At 48.7% G+C, this 19697-nt stretch overlaps 1 protein-coding gene across 5 annotated transcripts in view; it reads right to left on the bottom strand.

Annotated features, from left to right (window-relative positions):
* The window catches only part of LOC144093834 (uncharacterized), a 229270-nt gene that overhangs the window by 51373 nt on the left and 158200 nt on the right, over window positions 1-19697 (bottom strand). For 4 of the 5 annotated variants that reach the window (XR_013306337.1, XM_077627553.1, XM_077627554.1 and 1 more), the window contains one exon: window positions 612-1578. Coding sequence is in view for 4 of the 5 variants with exons in the window: in XM_077627553.1 (XP_077483679.1) it covers window positions 612-1305 (694 nt within the window). In the remaining variant the exon portion in view is untranslated. Of the gene's footprint in view, window positions 1-611; window positions 1579-1698; window positions 2231-19697 lie in introns of those variants that run through there. The other variant, XM_077627555.1, reaches the window with a different exon arrangement.

The raw sequence follows: 19697 nt of genomic DNA, 5'->3' as shown, positions 1-19697 counted from the left end.
TAACTTTCCATTCACCTACCACACGCGTTTGCTTTTGTCGTGGTTTTTTAAGCAAGCTTTCGTCGGCTGCAGTTATTTGTACTTTTCGCTGCCTGAGGGAAACGAACCAGGTAAGTTCGAAGTGAGTGTCTGTATCATCAGTCGAGTGCGCCTTACTCGCGCAGAGTATATAATAGTCAAGATAAATGATGAGTATGGAGTACACGTATGAAGTAAATGGAAGGCGACCCAGTCGAAAAGCTTTAATTTCCTCGAATCCAAAATGTAATGGCCCAGATTTGCCGGCGCACTGTGTAGCTCGCACGATCACAATTAGGCCGCATATATCTGGCTTAGATGCTGGAAATATGGGCGATGATATTAAATTTCCTCGCTAATATTCTCTTCGTTTTACTTTTGACAGGCCTGTACAAGAAAGCTGAGGCGACTGTAGAGCGGTAAAATTGAAATTGAAAACGAGTGCCGTCTGTACTTGATGCACATTTTTTCTCGCATACCGTAGCTCGTGCACTTCCGGTATCTGGGCGCACTCCCGACCGCCTCGTAATGACCTTGAAACCCGCGTGGCGGAGCACACCGAGGGGGTACCCGCCCAGAGAGGGGCCGCTCACCGAACTGGCTCCGCATCCAGGGGTAGAGAGGGCTGGGCATGGCCCCCGCGTTGTGCTGGCCGTTGGGGGGCATGCCGCCGTGGCTGGGCGAGTAGAGCTGCTGCTGCTGCGGCGGCGAGTGGACGCCGGGCGGACTGCCGCACGCCGCCTGGTGCATGACGGGCGTCTGGACGCACTCCGAGGCCGCCCTGGCCGGCAGGTCTCCGCCGCCGCCCAGGGGGCCCTGCATCTTGCAGCTGGGGTACTGGGCCATGGCCGGCGGCACGGGCGCCTCGCTGGGCGAGCCGCGACAGTTCTGGCCGCCGTCCACCGACGCCGCGGCGGGCACGTACGCGCTCGGGTGGCTCATGCTCTGCGGCGGCTGCTGCTGCTGGTGCGGCGTCGGCGGAGGCGGCGGCACGGGGGCCCCGCAGTGGTTACCGTAGTAGCCGCTCGGTGGGCTGGGGGAGTTGGGCGCGCTGTTGATGGCGCGGATCTCCAGCCTATCGTACGGCGGGAAGCGGGGGTAGCCCTGGGGCGATCCCCCGTACGAGTGCTGCAGGTACTGCTGCCTCTGGTCGCAGTGGTCGCCGTTGGGCTGAGGCTGAGGCTGCGGCGGCGGGGGCGGCGGCGCGCCGTAGTGGTCGCCGTTGCCAACGCCTCCGGCCGCCGGCCGCATGTCCGGCAGATACGAGTTGGCGAAGTACGAGCTCATGGCCAGGTCCAGGTCCCCGATTTTGGTGGCCGTCTGGGGCTGCGGCTCCAGCGCGAACGCCTCGGCCGCCTCCAGTGCGACGCCGGCCACGGTGGCCACCGGGCTCTCGGCTGTTCTTCGCAAGCACTGCACACACACACACTCGCACGCACGTGTCGGCGGAGTTGTCTCTGCTTCGCTCGTCCTTCTTCCTCGTGGCGGGCCGAACGGAGCTCAGGCCCGCCGCTCGCGCTGCTGCTTCCGGCTGCGGGGCTGTGCCGCTTGCATCCAAGCCTGCGCACACAGAACGTCGAGCTTGTTATTCGGCCCCGCGAACGAGATCGGTATCGGGGAAACAGAAAGGAGTGCCTGCCCATGCCCACCTCGACAACTGGCGTATGTCAGGAAGCTCACCTCACGGCTTGGGTTTTGGTGCGCCACACAGACGGGTGACTAACGCGGCGGCGTACTCGCTGACGCTAAGAATAGCGCCGCACTAACGCAGTTACACGTAGGATTGCCTCAATAAGGACTGCATTACCCCACGATATGAAGGCAAGCTTTGAGGTATCTGCTCAGCCATCGGGTTAGTCGCTTGAAACGCAGCCCGCTCCTGCTAAAAATTGGTCGGGCTATTCAGCACACGTCCTATAGTCATCTCTAAATGTATAAACAGACAAGAAAAGTTCGAGGCGACATTAAAATGACTGAATTTCTCCCTGTGTCCACCCAGTCAATACAGCACGCCACGAAAGCTCCCAGAAGAAAATAACCGCCCTAGCGTATTCTTCCCTTGCAACATGACCAACTTGGGGACCATCTTTACGAATAAATCTTCGTCCTTTAGCCGGCAGCTCGTTTCAAGCGCAAATATCCGAGGGCCATAAACAAATAGAAGGGATAGCGCTAAGGCGGTAGCGGATATCCTAACGTCGTCAGGAAACCTTGAGTGAGGAAAGGAGCTCACGCGAATGCGAACAACGCGACCTGTCCCGGTAGAGCTGAAGAATACAGGTAGCGACCGTGGCGCGCCGCACATGGCGGAGAAGGTCGCTGAAATATAAACAAAAAAAGAAACAGAACAGCTGCAACACAGCAGGAAGACTACGGCCGATAGAGAGAAGGTGGAAGGAAGGGACGCCTGGCTCCAGACCAAGCTGTAAAAACAATCCGGCGTCGCTTGTCGCTGAGCGGGAGGCGGTTTTAGTGCCTCGCTAACTCGCGAACAAGGAAAGTTGCGAAAGCAAGCCTGATGGGGTTAAAGATTGGAGCCGCGTTTCGTTACGCGACGAGCCCCCCCCCCCCCCCCCCCCCCTCTTCCCGAGATTCTGGGCACGAGTAAAGTGAATTAGGCAAATTGCGTATACCTGTGCCCGGAATGCTGAATTATAATGTTGTTTCTTTCTTCTTTTTTGTTTTCGCCTTCGCGAGAGCCACTTTTCCAGACCAATCAAACCGGCTTAAGAAGCTGATCAGAATGCACGTTCTATTAGCAAGCGACAGCCATGAAGACCACACGCGTTGCCGTGTACATAATCAACAGGGAAAAACAGCGCATCTCTGTACACACGTCATTCTTCACGTAAGATGTATTGACGCGCATAAATAACAAATAAATAATTAACGGCGGCAATTTCACATCTTCAGACATGTGTTACGGAGATGTTATAGTCGGATACAACTTTTAGCCTGCAATAAGCTCCGCCCCACATTCATGACCGCAGCACAGAATAACACGACAAGAAAAGTAGTCCCTTGTTAAAACTTTTCATCTTACCTAAACAAAAAGCTAATCACAAGAAAAAGTCAAGCTCTAGAATTTTATAAAGTCAAAAATAAAAAAGGTGATTTCTTTTACTATTATGTTTGGCCAGCGGAGTAATACAGTAGCCGCGGACCGTGGCCCAATGTTAGCAACTGCTGTTTTTTTTTTTAGGTTGTATGATATACTAGAGCTTCCCTTCGAGAGGCGCCTACTCTATCGATATACGATGAAAGCGCAGAATAAGTATGAAGAGAAAAGAAAAATACGGCATAATTACAAGTTCTCGCCTCGAAAGCATCGCCTGTTGGGCAAGTGACTTGGCAATACTTCCTTCTACGAGCCGCCCTGCGGTGACAACGAGGGCTCCTTAATTAATGATTCCGCGATTGTCGAAGGGATGTCTCCTTCGGTCACACATGCATTGACTGATAGAAACATTGCAATGGGCAATAACCGGTTATGATGGTGGTAACAGGCGTGGTAGCTAAAATTTTAGTGTGTGAAAGGCCCGTCTGCTATCGTTGCAACTCGAACCACATCAGTAAAAACAAAGAAAATAGCCAGACAAATGTTCGCTGACACAAAAAATGACGACGGCATGGCAAAGCGCATTTGCTCTTCAATTTAGCTATAAAACTTGAGGGTTTGCATAGAGTAGACACAGACGGAACCCTGTCTATACAGTCTATTATCTATGCAAACCCTAAAACCGACAAACATTGCTATCAGAGCTCTGGCCAGCCAAGAATTACCAGAACGAGTAGCCTACACGACTCCAACCTGATTTGCACGGTGAACAAAGCAGGCACAGAGCTGCTTCCTTCGAGTGTTCGCGTCGACATGTGCGTTGATTCAGTTTCCACTCAGTAAGACAGCGTGGTTTCATCGGCTTGGTCGAGTCCGCAGAACACGCGAACTAGAACTCCTGGCCGCATATCAGACCTAGCAACAAAAAGGACGCGAGAACTTTTCCTTTTTTTTTTTTTTTCAAGAAGCTAGGCGTAGGCGGGTAGTCTGAACGCCTAAAAATATTCACGCACCAAATCATCGGCGAGCAATGGACTCCTTTCATAAACCAGCCTTAATACCTCGCCACTGCGATCCATGTTCCCCCTTCGCGGCGCATTCAGGTCTCGTTCGAGCCAGACAACTTCTATTGCTCTCTCCCTCGCAACGCTCCGGGTGAAGTGAAGGCGTCACTTCAGCTGCTGTCCACCCGCTTGCTGGCGATTGCAAGGCAGATGGCGGTGGCGCCAGTACTCTTTTCTCCTCTGCTTCTTTTGCTTCCACCTTTGCGCGCTTGCATCTCTCCCCTCCTCCCCCCCCCCCCCTCCCTCGCCCCCCGTCGTGTCAAGGCAGGGGTCGCCGATGTCTCCGCGTGTGCGCCCCTCCGTCGCGCAACTCATAAACGAAACAAGCACATCGCGTGGGGCCCCCTGACGAATGGCAGCGCTCCGGGCAACTCGACTGATAAGCCCAATTAAGTCAAGCCGCTGCAGGGTGTTAAGGCGGCCGAGGCAGCTTCCGAGCGCGGCGGCTTCATGGGCACAGCCGGAGCGACGGGAAGCTTAAAAAAAGTGGGAGGGGGCTGGGGGGGGAGGGGGGGGGGAGGGGGGGGGGAAGAAGCCGGGCTGCAAAGCAGCGTCTAAATGCATGGCGGACGGAAGCTGAATTTGTCTTATACAAAGACAAGGAACATGTACAGTCTTTGTCAAAAGTATACAGCCACATGGGTCTCCCTCTGAGCCCTGCAGCGTGGCTCCTCTTGCATACTCGGGGACCCTAATATCATGAAGGCGGGAGGAATTCAAGTCCCCAACCCTCCCAAGCTTAGGACTGTCAAATGTGCTAAATACGCGGCTTGGAAGCAAATCCTGGGCTGCATATATTTGACAAAGTCTGTACGTATAGCAAGCTGCGAACACTAGTAGCAAGCAACAACAGAATTTGCACTTCTAAGGCATGCTTTCAGGTGGCCGCAGTCCGAAATCGAATTGATACGATGTAATAGAAGATGCTCTAACGACAATGTGAGCACCGCTAGCCAGTAATGGGACGCCAGCCAGCATACACACAAATCGCATGATAAAATACTTTCACTTTGTTAAACGGAACCGCCACCTGGGCCATATGCAGGTAAATCTCTCCAGTACAGATGTAAAATAATGTATTTTTATCAAAACGGAAGCGCATCCTCTTTATTTGCCTATAAAAGGAAATTAAGCATGTCATTGCTTACTTCCCAGAGCTCCATATGACACCAAACAGCTGACAGGACAAGGAGCCTTATTGTCATTCAGTCGAGCTCCTTTGCATCATAACCTAATGCACTTTATAAAACTCCTCGTTAAACAGAAGGGATAAGGCCCTAATTTAATTCTTTCAGGCAGCTCTTGAACGTTCCTCAGAATGTGACGGCTTCTTTTAGAGGTTCGGGAGTGAAGAACAGCACGCAACAAGAGATAGCCACGAAAGAAATGGGGCTTGATCCATTTTTTATAACTAATTTTTTGCAACTTGTACATTAATCGTGACAAAAAGTTTTTACCAAGAAGACAAATAAGTGTAAGACATCAAATAATATAAAAGCTCCTAGACCCGGACCCGGAGGGACACGGGTGTTCTTCTAGAGGAAATAAAGTTCCTTCACTTCACCTCCTAGAGTTTTCACCATCCCCCTTCCCGATAACATCAACATGAGAGGCTGACTAATAAGATCACATGGGCGATGTGCTCACATGAAGCCATGATTAATAGTTATTGTGTTTCACCTTCCTCGCCTATTTGCACCCTGGACGTCAGAGATCATATGTACTGTTTCTTCTCGATACTGAGAGGCTCACTGTATACTCTTGATAGCACAGCTAATTGAAGTGTCATGCTCGCTAATGTCGTCTGTGATTTTTCCTCCTCGAGCCAAGCGCGAATCCCTCACTCCCCCCCCCCCCCCCCCTCCGCCCCCACACACTTATTTCGTCGCTAAAAAGCTACAAAAACACACAAAAAAGACTGGAGAACTCGTGCTTGGGTTTCAAGATTCAGTCCAGATGCAGCGCCGAACTGAGCAGGTATACGCACGAGAAGACAAGGACGAACTGCGAGCTCGTTGTTTCGGGCTCCAGCGTATATGCGACTGAAGTTCACCCGGCTGTTAGCAAGGGGGTCGACATGTTTTCCGGGCTCCCACCGAGGCGTCTTTCAACGGGACCCAGAGCAAAGAGCGGCGAAAGATCGAGGTCGTGCGCTTCTAAAAGAGACGGCAGCATCGCCTCCCCCTCAAGGGTGGCAAGCTTTGGCAGCGCGTCTCCGCTTTTGCGCAGCAGTTGTGGTGGGAGACGCCCAGAAGGCCCCTTCGAGCCGATGCTTGCTGCTCGGAAAAGAAGCGCGTCTCGCTCTTCGGGGTTCGGCAGTGAGCCGACGAAGTAAGCCCGTCTCCCGGGAAACCTCGCGTGACTGCGACTCCCTCCGCAGTGCCACAGTCGGAAACCTTTCACGCCGAGCTGAGCGTGTTTGGCGAGTGTGCGAAGACGCTGCGCGCTGGAGTGACTCACAGCCGAGTCGGCATCTAGTTTCGCTCCTTCATGGTGTTGTCGAGCTTTTACCGTGTCGTCAGAGGTAGCTTGGTTGACAGATTAAGGGTTTTTTTTTAAAAAAAGACAGCGGGAATAAACGTTTTGTGTAACCCTCTGGTTCGATTTTCTTGCGTGGTACGTGGATAGCTTCATCTCAGGAGTTTTTGTGGCATCGCTACTGATTCTTTGAAGAAAGTAGCGCGGATATAAAACGAAAAACTGACAAATCCATGCGTCTCCTGCGTCCTCTTTACGTTATCTTTTTTGGAAGCGATCTGGTACGTACTACACCAATCACAAACTGTCATTTCGGGCTTGAACGGTCTAGGAGATTATTCAACAAAACGTGTGTTCGAGCTCTGCAACTGACAATGCATAGACGATAGACAGAAGGCTAGTAGATGGTTTCTTGATACTCACAAAGTGAACGAGGGAGGGAAAAGCCTCAGGGAGAGGAAGCTATGATGCATCTCCCTTCTTTCAACTTACTTTCAATGTACAAAACAGACGAAAATAAAAGCGTCGCATCCACGTGATACACGCTTACCGGCAGGGGTATTATAACAGAACAACCAGCTCGATTGAACTCCAAGTAGGCCGAAAGGCAAAGGTCTACCTGCTCGATCTACTTGTGCCTACGTATTACATATCAGCCTGCGGCCAACCGCAGCGGCGGCTCACTATATGCACAAGTGAGCAAGCGCCGGCGGAGTAATGTTCGTCGCTTTAAAACAAGCGACGTTCGCCAGTCTTTAAAGCAGGGCACCACCGCCGAGATTTATGACTGCGGCGAAATTGCAAGTCGAACAGGTTCGCAGAACCGCGAACCGCACGACAGGCCGCAAGAACATTCTTCATTTTGAATAGGAGATGTTTTCTTTGTTTTGCTGCTATACCGTTATGTCTGCGCGAAGTTCCTCGCAAGGAAATCAAAACTCGTGCAAGACAAGACCAGAACTGCACCACGTTACTTGACGTTTGCGGTGGAGCGTATTCAGGTCCTATGTAGATAAAGCAAGCGTTGGCAACTGAGCACCTATAGGGGGCGCTACTACACCGAGCTTGCACTACTATCAGCTCTGATGTGAGGGTCTAACGGGCCTTTCAGGCGACCTAAGCGGAGCAAGTTCTCCGCAATGCCTTCACGAGCCAGAGGCAGGCGTTCAAGGAGTTCGAAGCCTAACAGTACCGGTATACTGCTCTGGGACGAAAAGAGGTCGTCTCACGCGGTCATCGTTGTCAGGCAGCTATTTTCTCTTCTTGAACTGGGAGCTCGGCGGCGTGTACATGCGGGAACTTAGCTGAAAACGAAAGCGTGGGAGGAGGCACGTGCGGTTGAAAAGAATGAGAGCGCGGGTTTCTCCTTTTTTTTTTCTCCTTCGCTTTTTCTTTTCCTTCACTAAGGAACGACCGAAAAACACCACGGCGCTTACGCAGGGCCTCGTGCGCGCAGATAGACGGCTGAGGAAAAAAAAAAAAATGCGGGGGGTGGGGGGGGGGGGGGGTGGCGAAGGAGCGGGAGGGAGGCACTCAGGGAGCCCGGCCGATCGTCTCCGAGGAAACCGCGCGCGTTGTTAGGTCAGACCCACGCAAGCGCGTTTTCTCGGAACCGCTCAAAAGCGGAAGAATTCAGCCTCCCCGTTGGAAACAGGGGGCCCCATCGCTTCATCACGCTTCCCGAGCACCGCGCCTTTCTCTCCGTGGCAGTCTCCTCTTCGCTCGATCTCTCCCATAGCCCTCTCGAGTACAAGAGGCCAACAGGTACACACGTCGCACCGCATGCTAAGCTCTTCGCACGCGCATGCGCACGGCTCGGCAAGCAACTTGACATCGTCATTAGTGCCCGGACGTGAGCCATTTGTTTCCCCGGCCATCCGGACGGCTCGAGGGTCCTTTCCGCTTGCTCGCTTCGGGGGAGCTTGAGGGAAAGTGGAAGACCGGCAGTCCGTCTCTCTCTCTCTCCTTCACCGCTCCCGATGCTTTTTGGTTGATGTACCTGTAAGATGTCTTCTCACCTGCGGGTTGAGAAGCATGCCGTAGGGTCGCCGTATAGGGCGGATTTTCAGAATCGCTGGGATGTTCAGACATGCTGAGAGGGAGCACCTGATGCGGCTCTCGCAGCAACTCAATGCAGCACTGAGAAGTAGGATGTGGGTTTCGATTCTGGACCACTGCGGTGCAACTTGTTGCTAGCACAGTGCTGTCGTCAGGAATGGTATGGAGATACATATTGTTACAGGGAAATACAACCTACATTTATTTACAATTAAGCGTTAGGAGTTGGAATGAAGAGTTCCTAGCAGGGAGCACCAACACGAACAGGCAGCCACATTAACCTTCTCTTCTTGGTTCGTCCTTTCACGCGAGAGGCCACTTCGTCTTCCACTGCCACTTCGTCGTAACAGTATGATAGAAATTAGACCGGAGCTACATGACACTGCGCGAGTGGAAGACAAAGTTACGGCCATTATTTCATTAGAGGCACACATCGCACATTCCGTACTCACACGTACTAAATTTGTCAGTACTCTTTTTTAAATGTGCTACTTGTCTTATTGACTACAAATTAAAACCGACTTCGGTTACAGGGAGGGCCTCCATTATGAAAATTCATCAATTGGCCATTGGCATGCACTCAGCGAGCAGACTTGAGGTCATTAACGAGGACTCTTGTCATCGCGCAAACAGATATTTACGCTCACCAAATTAACAGCCTAGCGTTATCAGAAATAATTGTATCCAGGAGAAAATGGCACTCAGCTCCGGCTTCCAGCACGCCTTATCATTAGCGAACATTTAATAAATATCCCGGACGAGAAAAGCATTCCGCAAGACAACTTGCAGGATTCCACTAGCCGTGCATCTGGTGAAACAGAATGCGATTCCAAAATAGCGAAATCAGGACGACATTTCACTAAATTGGAGACATTGCGAAAAGGCCGCAGAAACATAATACCTGGTCTGTACATAATTACGCTTCACTGCGCCATTGTCCCAAGTAGGTTGAGTCTGTTTCCGATCAAGGCTATGAAGAATAATGAGCTTTAACTGGTTGACAAGTTAGCCGCGCCAATGCACCATTCTACCCAACAAGGCTAGCGATGGCATATTCCCGTACTAATGCTTCGCTCTCGCAAATATCAGAAAATTATGCGCAACGGAGATGAATCAGCGAGTCTGAAGGGAGTGGCGTGTGTAAGGTGGAGAGGCAAGGACGTTGAATACACGCACGCTTCTTAGATGTTAGCCGACGAAGCGACTGCATGGGCTGTATATGACAAGCCCGCCCCGACAACTTTAGGCTCATATCAAGGACTCGCTGCGTATGGCCACTAAGTTTGCCACATCTTTGTGGGGCTGCGTCGATCCATATACAACGACAAACAGCTGCACCCTGTGTGCACCCACACTCTAATGTGAAAAAAAATAAAAAAATAAAAAGGGAGTTATCTGTCCTCTATCGCCCTCCCTTTTATGAAAGGGAGTGCTCCATAGGACTGCTACACCCTTTATACTCCCATACAATTGTATTGGTGTTTTTAGTGCACGGTCCACGTGCCATAACATTCCTTCTCTACATTAGTTTTTCTGACGCGCTGCCTTTGGGGGCACTGCACCTGAAAAACACTGGGTGTCCTTCTCCCCCTCACGCGGCGTATGACGTACGATGCAAGCTGTTTGCTAGCTATTGGTTTTGACATCACAGGCGGTAGATAACGGGTAACTGCATTGGAGAACAATTAGGACGAAAAAAGGTATTAAAAAATGTTACAGAAAATCTCGTAAGGTTAAGTGCTGACTCCGAAACACGTAAAGGGTTACTGGACGGTGCTCAGGCACGTAGTTCGTGGACAGTGGTTTGAACTACGCCCCAGCATAATTTTCAAAGGCACGGCATGTACTAAAACCCTGCTGGAAGGCGTTATGCCAAAACTGAGGAAGTTAAGCTTTCGCGATATTTTTTTTTTTAACGGATGGCCAATGTAGCATAAGAAAGCCGCTTTCACACTTAGCTTATGCTTCGTGGTGTACACAAAGTGATATGATAATTGTCACCACCAATCGTCTTAGTATTAAAAAAACAAAATTTTTGGTCACTGCGGGTACCGTGCATATTTATACCGAATACTGAGAGACGGTTGTGTTCCCAGAATACTGCACTCCGATTCAGTAGAATTCTCGCAACAAGCCCGTGTTCCGGGGCATTCGCACTCAATATTTAGCCCACAGCTTGTGGCACTAGACTATGTCGTAGCATGTCGTATTCGAGGCCGCATTATCCAACTCAGTACGTGCAGAACCCACGGGAGACCAATAGAGTCCAGGGTATACGACGCAACTCTACCCGATGCCCTTGCTTATAGCGTTTCGTCTGACAGCGGTAGGGCAACAGATCAAACTAGTAGATGCTACCCTTCCACTTTATACACTTTCCCATCGGGGTGGACGTTCCCCGCAAGTCATTTGTAAGGATAAACTGCGACGTCCTCTCTGCGATGGCTGTATATTGCTTTGCGGCACTTGGGTAGAAGGAGGCAGTAAAACTGATGGCAAACCAGATATGTGTTGCATCTGGCGGCGTATTGCTTATGCTTCTGTATGTCGCCACAACGGCTTGCGCGTCGTATAATGCACCTCCGCGACGATTCCGGACATCTCCCATGTGGCATCGCCACCTGGTGTCGATTAGCGGAGGCCCGAAGCTAACATAACGAGAGGCCATGCGTTGTAATAATTTATGCACCCAATTAGAAAGTTATGCATTTTGTGATTGTCGAATAACTTTAACTATGCGACTTATGTAGGGAATTAACTATTTAGCATAAATTCCAGAAACAACACAGCTGCACTGAAATGAAGGCCAATGCTGCCCGCTTTCAACTTAAATTTGTGGAAATTTCTCCTTTGAAAACAGTTTCGCGGCGAACGAGGACAGTTGGTTCCAAAGGTGAATATTTATGCAGCAAATCTGAATTACTGAAGTCAAATGGGGGAGCTTGGTGAAATAAATATCCTGCTCTAAATTTACTTCGGATAACATGGTATCCAGGCGATCTCTTCAAAGAAATTTGCAAGCAAATCGCAATCGTAATCGCCACCAGCGATGCCCGTCTTCAAGCTGCAAAAATTTAGTCGCACCTCATTCTGCGCCCGTGTGTATGCAGATTATATTATAAATATTAGTTGTAAAAATCGACAAAAATTGCATCATGAAATACTCATATAGTATGTGTTACCAAGATTACAGTTTTTAGGCTACTCTGTGGTAAGAGTTATATTGGCGGAAAGCGGACAAATCGGTTCTGTAAAGCTGTTTCAACATTACCGAATGAATGAATGAATGAATGAATGAATGAATGAATGAATGAATGAATTCTTTCACTTGAATCGCAGAGTGCTGCTGTTCGTATCGGCCCTATAGGCTTTGCGGGCAACGCACCATTTTTCTTATTTATTTTTATAGGCCATCATAACAAGTTTATACATCCCTGGACATCCATACCTGAACAAAACAGGATTACAAGTTTACATAAAGTAACTGCAGAATAAATTCGCGAACTTACAGCTAAAGATGGGATTGACTGTTCGGTTCAAGAATCGCATAGGTGGGACTCTGAGCATATGGGACTCGGTCAAGGCAAGCAGTGCCAGCTGTACAATTCGGAAAAAATTAAAATATTATTTACTGCGTTCGCTCTACGACAAAAAAAAAGTTATTTGAACAAAAAGGGATGCTAAATTGGACAGAAGCTGTGAAACCAGTGCTAGGATTAGTACATTAACAAAAAAAAAACGCTGTGAGTTCTATGTGTACGCAACTGCATACAAAGAGTGTTAAAGGGCTAAAGAATACAAATCACTTAGACAAATTACTCATCGAACTCCCACGGTGGCTTAGTGGTTATGGTGCTCGGCTGCTGGCTCGAAAGACGCGGGTTCAATCCCGGCAGCAGCGGTCGCATTTCGATGAAGGCGAAATGCAGAGGTCCGTGTACTGTGCGATGTCGGCGTATGTTAGAGGACCCCAGGAGGTCTACATTATCCGGAGCCCGCCACTAGGTCATCCCCATAGCCTTTGTGGCTTTGAAATATAAAACGAATCATAAACCAACCATTAACCAATCGACAATTTAGTCCATCACCGCAAACATTCGAGCTTATCACTTCTCCGCAAAACTGCATCACCATCGTTCCCTTCACGGTAAATTCTTTTAGTCGCCAAAACCAATATTTCCACGTTGCGGCCATCTGCATACAAATTTCAATGCACTGACTGCCAGTCATCCCATAATCAAAGACATTGCCGCAGAATCTGACAAAACTAAGTTTCGTGAACATATTCGCTCACGTGTTACCATGTAATTCTATTTAATCCCATTTGTACATTTTAATGCTTTCTCACGCTTTTTCTTTTACATTATTGCTTTTTATTGTGCTGATGCATTATCTGCTGAAATAATTTTTTGTAATGCTTATTGTTTTAGATTTGTTGTTTTGTTTATCTATTTTCATTAATTATTATTCTTGTGCTTTTTGTTATTGTGATCTGTTACCTTAAACCGGTGTCTGAGTGTCCCCCCTCCTCCATGTAAAATCATCGTAATGAGGGCTTTTGGGGGTACTTATAATAAATGCAAGTAACTCAAGGGACGAATTGCGAAGCATGATGGAGTACCTAGACAAGCAAAAGCAAAGCAAATTGGAGTGTCTAAAATTAATATGAAGGGAGCTGAATGTTCCGCAGTCTCGGAACAGAACAGTAGTTTGCGACAGGCAGCGAAGCGCTTGAAGCAGTAAGCGAATCCTTCTACTTAGGGCAGGTAGTGACAATGCATCCAGGCCACGAGAGTGGAATAACTAGAAGAATGCGAATGGGGTGGAGTGCAATCGGCAGACACTTTCAGACCATGAACGGCATTTTACCAATACCCTACAATATAAAAGTATATAACCACTGCATCTTACCAGTATACTCACCTATGGGCTGGAAACTTGGAGGCTAACGAAAAGGGTTGAACCTGAATTGAGCACAACGCAGCGAGGTATAGAGATGAGAATGATAGGTGCAACGTTAAGAGACAGAAAAAAAAAAAAGCAGAGTGGGTCAGGAGACAAACGCGAGTTGATGATATATCCTAGTCGAAATCGAGCAGAAAAAATGGGCATGGGCTGGTCATGAATATGCGAAAGCAAGACAACCGATGGTCATTAAGGGTAACACACTGGATTCCAAGAGAATGCGAGCGTAGCAGGGGGGCGGCAGAAAGTCAGGTTGGAGGATGAAACTGAGAAAGTTGCGAGGATAAATTGGCTGCGGCTGGAACAGTGCAGTGTTAATTAGAGGGCAACGGGAGAGGCCTTAGTCCTGCAGTGGGTGTAGTCAGGTTGATGATGAGGATGATGTAAGGATAGAGGTTTTTTTAGTCCATCCTTTTGTTAAGACAACATATGCAAAGTAGCCGGCGGAAAAAGAATATTTTCAACGTTCCTTTTGCGTCGCTCCCCCGCGAAGCCGTCATTACGGGAGAGGGGGCTAACTGAGTAACACACCGGAACTATACATGCCATCTTTCATTCTTCACTTAGTGTTTGAAAGTGAAATTCTACAAATCAGGGAGTATGCTTCAGAAACCTTACAATACCATGAGCTTAAGTCGGCAAACTTCAAACTTGAAAATTCCTTTAAGCTTGTTTGCACGGTTAGGGAACTGCGAAAGGCCACTATGCAGCGCCTTGACGTGAACTTCGCCGACGGATACCTGTATACGGACCGAATCCATTAGCAGTGCCTTCAATGAGCCGCATCACTCCGGGGTGTCATTGAATCAATTGCAAGTGCAAACTCGCACGAGACAGAAAAGATAACGAGAAAAAGAAGTCTCAACGCAGCATCATGATGTATCGTCGGAAGTTTGTTAGGTGAACGCCACGTACATTTCCATTTGCGTAAGCCTAACACATAGTGGTAACCACCGTAGCGCAAAGATCGGCGCAGTATAGACCACATCCTTCATGGCATCGCGCAGCGCCGACCGTATTAAACTGCAGCCCGAAACAATAAGCATGCCTTGTTTCAATATACCATGCCGAATGGCGTGTGCAGCTCAGGTACCGTGCATTGCTGCGAATGTAGAGGCGCAATATCTGCACCTGTTGCGGGCACAGCAGCGCCTTCAAACACGCGTACAGCTGCTGCTGCCGCCCGGGCGGCTGCACCGAAGTGATTGACGACCCGCGAATGGTTGCTCCGACACTGAGTTGAACTGCAGACGAGGAGAGAGCGCGGCTCTGCGCGCGAGTCGAAGGTCGTAAAAGACGCACTGTCTGCACCTGCCGCCAGGAATGACCGTTCGCGACTTCCTGTTAGCCCACTCGCGTGATGACGTCATTTGTGACGGCAGTTACCGCAGTTAAGGCTATACATAGCGTCTGGGTGTCTAGCAGGGCACTCTTTTGAATGTCCCGGAAAGACTCTTCCCGGTTTTCCGCTGACAATTTCACTTCAGATTTCACCAACACTGCGCGCAGATGCAGAGAAATGTAAAGAGCGGAGGCAATAGAAAGCTTGCTTAAGTCGTTTGCATCAAAAATTGCTTATTAATCAAGACAGCATAGTAAAATATATCCCTAGCTCTCAGAGTTTATGCAACGCGAAAGTACTGCAAGCAATAAACAAGAACGCAGTCCTGGAGAGAGCTCAATGCCTGCGAGAAAAACAAGGTAGTGTATCTCTGCAAACGTTAGGAGATGCAGAGCTCGACCAAAGCGATCAATTACTCAGAGTGATCTGCGTTGACAACATTCTGGTTGATTTATTTTTTATTCTTTATTTTATCAGTGTACCCACAGCGCCTGTACGGCATTACAGGGGGCATTACATTCATCCGAAAAGCAGGGGAGATGTGAACTTCTGTGCGTGTTCACATATGGCCGCGGCGTACAACCAGTGCACAGCATCGACGAAATAGCGTGCTCCAGCGAGTGACTGTAGTCTACCGACCTCATTTTCTGGGACAGTAATGGGCACGGCCTGGCAATCTCATCGCCGGTTTTCTTGCGCGACTCTTTCCCTGTGCTACCACAGGCGCCTCCCTTGTGGTAAGCTCTTTTCGTGCGCTCATAAACAAGCGAATGGGTGCCGCCAAGCGCAAGGAGTCGTGATAGTGTGAGTCAGTTTCGGAAAATAAAAATAAAAATAAAACGCTGCTGAAGACTGCAGCGCAAAGTGAGTGGTCACTGTATGCCACTGTGAGGTATTCATACTCATGTTTGCGCTACAGAAACGTCAATATAATAATAATCATCATCATCCTTACTTCGCCCAATACAGGGCAAAGGCCCCAAGCTCCCTTTGAACCCGGAACCATCCTCTCTGCCGACCCCTGCTACGCTTGCCTTCTCTTGGTACCCAGTCCGTTACCCTTAACGACCTTGCCTTCGCATTACATGCCCTGACCAAACCCATTTCTTCCTCTTGATTTCGGCTAGGATGTCATTAACTCGCGTTTTTTTTTTCCTGAACCACTATGCTCCATTCCTGCCTCTTAACATAACACTTATCATTTTTCTTCTGCGTAGCTCCAACGCCACAATATAGAGCTCCAACTTGTCGACAGTATGAATATATTATTATTTTTTTGTTATTAAAGGGACATCTCAGAAAATGTTATACATCTATTTGCACTCAGATATTGATCACAATGAATTTTAATGGCGTTGCACGCAAGGGCACCTTTGGCCAAAGAGAGCCATGGCACAAGGTAGTTTTTAATTGCAGAAGGTGGGGTCAGAGACCCATTTTCTAAGCATATTTAACCACAAATAGGCCGAGCGCCAGGCCAAGGGAAGATTGTGCCGCTTGGATTACCGGTGTATCCCCGGAGGCGCTGGGGATCGAACCCTGCACCTCCCGCATGCGAGGCGGATGCTCAAATGACTAGGCCACCGCTGCAGTGCATTCAGCGTAAAGATTGAAGTAAAGAAACTAAAGTAAAGAATGTCTATACATTGTACGCTGTTTTTCGTGGGCATTTATTGCTCCTGCTTGCCGACTGAAGAAGAAAATTACATTTTTTTTTATTCTCCTTGCTCAAACGTTTTCGTGAGGTCATGGATGACATCATTATAAAAAAAAATATTGGTAAATTTGGTTGGTTTCTATTATTGTCGAAGTCGACTTCTTGGGACAACCTGGCCAGCTTTGCTTAGCTGCTGGCATGCACCGTTGGTGACACCAACTTACTCAAGACGACACGGGTAAAAGGATTTTGTGTTCGCCAGGGTACAACGAGTATGGCTGAAGTGCGAATGGCGTAAAAGGGCGGTCACGCTGTCATTTACAAAGAAAGCGGAACTGTAGAAACACGGCCAATAATATAATAGTCTTCCATGGGTCTGATTCGGCAACAAAATCATAGTCTAAATGCAGAGCCGTATCCCTTCATGTCATGCATGGTCGGAGTCGGAAGAAAACTGAAAATGACTCACACGAACAAAGTCAGCTAGCGGTAAATGAACAAAAAGAAGATCGCAGGAATCATATTTGCGCACAAAAACACGGCGTTACACATGAGGACAAGAAAGGGAGGTCATCGCTAGCACAATTGGCCGGTTGTTAACAGAAATACTAACACGAGTAAAAGAGTCGCGACGAATTCACGGGTGTGAACGAGCACAGCCAGGAACGAGCGTGCTATTTGTGGGCAATATTATTAAATTATGCTTCTGGTAGAACATACCCGAACGAAGCTCTTCTCTTAGTACGTTTACAGTATTCACGAAGAGAGGCAAGAACAAAATTGAATTATTTTTCTCCAAAACTATCTGCAAGTCAAAAAGAAGAGAAAATTTTATATCCCGATGTCTTTTCCTGTCAGAAGTTTCGCTTGGGAGACAGCAGCTATGCAAATAGGGTTTAATCGACCATGTTTTAAACAATCCAAGTGACACGACACAGTTTCTAGCGACGCGTGGAGCTCGACCAGCTGTTAACCACCGTGAATGTGGAGCTACACGTTCGCTTCAGGTGTTTCCATAGAACCAAGCTCTACGCAGCAGGCCACGCCGTGCTCATTGTACGCGCGGTATAACAACGAGCAGTTTACATAGATATAACGAGAAAAAAGCTCAGTATATTTCTAAGTGGTCTTGTTACGTACAACGTTCCTCTTGATGTTGTAAACTTCAGTGAGAAGACTAACGAAAGAAGGCCATTTCACACAATTAATCACAGCTGCATAACATCGGACATTGCACGCCTGAAGACTACACTGTACTACCAGCGGCATTCATGCATGACTGAAGCGCGATCGCATTTAGGTTAGCAGTATAAGCAAGACAAGTCCATGGTGTCTGGATGAGGAGGTGGCGTGTGGAGATAGACAAAGCCCACAGCACTGCGCCGTCAAAATATCCGAGAAGACAGCCCCTGTAAACACTTGATTAGATGGCGGCGTCATCGCAAACAAGTATTTGAACGCTTTGAAAGAAAAAGATATATTTGAAAAAAAAAAAACGCTTACAATCCCAGCTGGCGAAGCACAATCACATGTACGTAAAAAGAGAGCCAGTAAGGTGAAATTTTTTTCAACTGAAACCAATAAACCGAAGCCATCTCCCACCCGTCAATCTTGTGCCTATACGACGACGCAGTCGGGAGGCAACGTTCCATCGCTTCCTCTCTCCCCTCGCCCTTTCTCTTTTCCCATCCCTGAGATGCAGCGCTGCTCCATCAAGCAATGCCCACTGTCGTCGTGTGCATCTGCAGTGAGATAACATTTTCTTTTTTTCTTTCTGCAAAGGAACGTCCTGCCAACGTGCCTGTCATGCACGTATATACGCGACGAGCTAATCCGCAGCACAGCAGACATGTACCGTATACGCGCTTACCGAATGACGGGCCGCAATCATCCACACAGGTGGCAGGCAAAGTTCGAGTCAGGAGCCAGGAGTCGACCGGCTGCGTCCACTGGCCACATACAAGGGCGCTCATTGTTCAGCGCTGATCTTATTCAAACACACGCTCGAAGCCGGGGCGAGAGCGGAGAAGTGGCCCCCCCGCCGCTCAGGGTACGGAGCACTAACGAGGTCGCCGCGTCTACCAAGGCGCTGCCTTGCACAAGACGGTGAACAGAGTTCGCTAGTCTGAACAAGATCCGCTGTTTACGACCGTTTCTAAGTCTCAGTAGAGCTGGTGTCAATGTCAGCATGTGCGCCCAAACAAAATATTTTAGTCAGTCTATAGACTGTTCATAGACTTCTGTCTATAAGGCTGTAGACTCTCTATAGACAAACACTAGCGAACAGTCTGTAAGCATCCCATTGACAGTCTATAGACAATCTACAGATTTATGGCAATCAACTTTTAGTAGAGATTTGTCTACATATACGACGAATAGGCAAAAAGAAATATCTATAGCAAGGAAATATAGTCTATAAGAAGTCTATAGACTGTCTATAGACCATTTTTGTAAGGGCGGAACATGCTGCCTTAAGGGTCGTAATCCAGTGTCGAGAAACAACCTATCCCACTGTACCGCGTAGATGGCGAGGACAAAGCCTTTATTGTTTCCTCCTCGAATCCAGTTCATCAAGCCATGTCATTCACTTGAAGCGTCCAGTATTTGTGGTAAGCTGGAAGGAAGCCCGCTTTGAACGCACGCAGAGTAGAGTTTCTCCTAATGGAGACATATACTGGATTGCATGATGACTGCCGCACACGCGCAGTTGTAGGTGCGCGTTCCATCTGGCCGCGCAGCTGCCACAGTGCAAGCGAGCAGCAGGCAACTGGTAATCCCGTATACACGTCTTCGCAAGTACGTCGCCGCTGTGCTAAAACTCTCCAATTTCCCACATCACGCATTCTCCCACCAAGCCCCTCCCACAGCATGCACTCGCCTACGATGCCCCCCCCCCCCTTGCATTAATATATTTTTTTTTATCCCTCTGCCGTCTGAAAACGACCACTTTCATCTGCTGAGCGGCGCAATAAGGCCTGGGATAAAACTGCTGTACTTGATCCTCAGTTTTCCGCCAAGTTGATGCCGTCCCAAATACGCGTTCGTTAAACTTGCAAA

The sequence above is a fragment of the Amblyomma americanum genome, chromosome 6, assembly GCF_052857255.1.
Source record: "Amblyomma americanum isolate KBUSLIRL-KWMA chromosome 6, ASM5285725v1, whole genome shotgun sequence".
Classification (NCBI taxonomy): domain Eukaryota; kingdom Metazoa; phylum Arthropoda; class Arachnida; order Ixodida; family Ixodidae; genus Amblyomma; species Amblyomma americanum.
The sequence above is the reverse complement of the archived record's forward strand: the minus strand, read 5'-3'. Positions and strand labels throughout refer to the sequence as shown.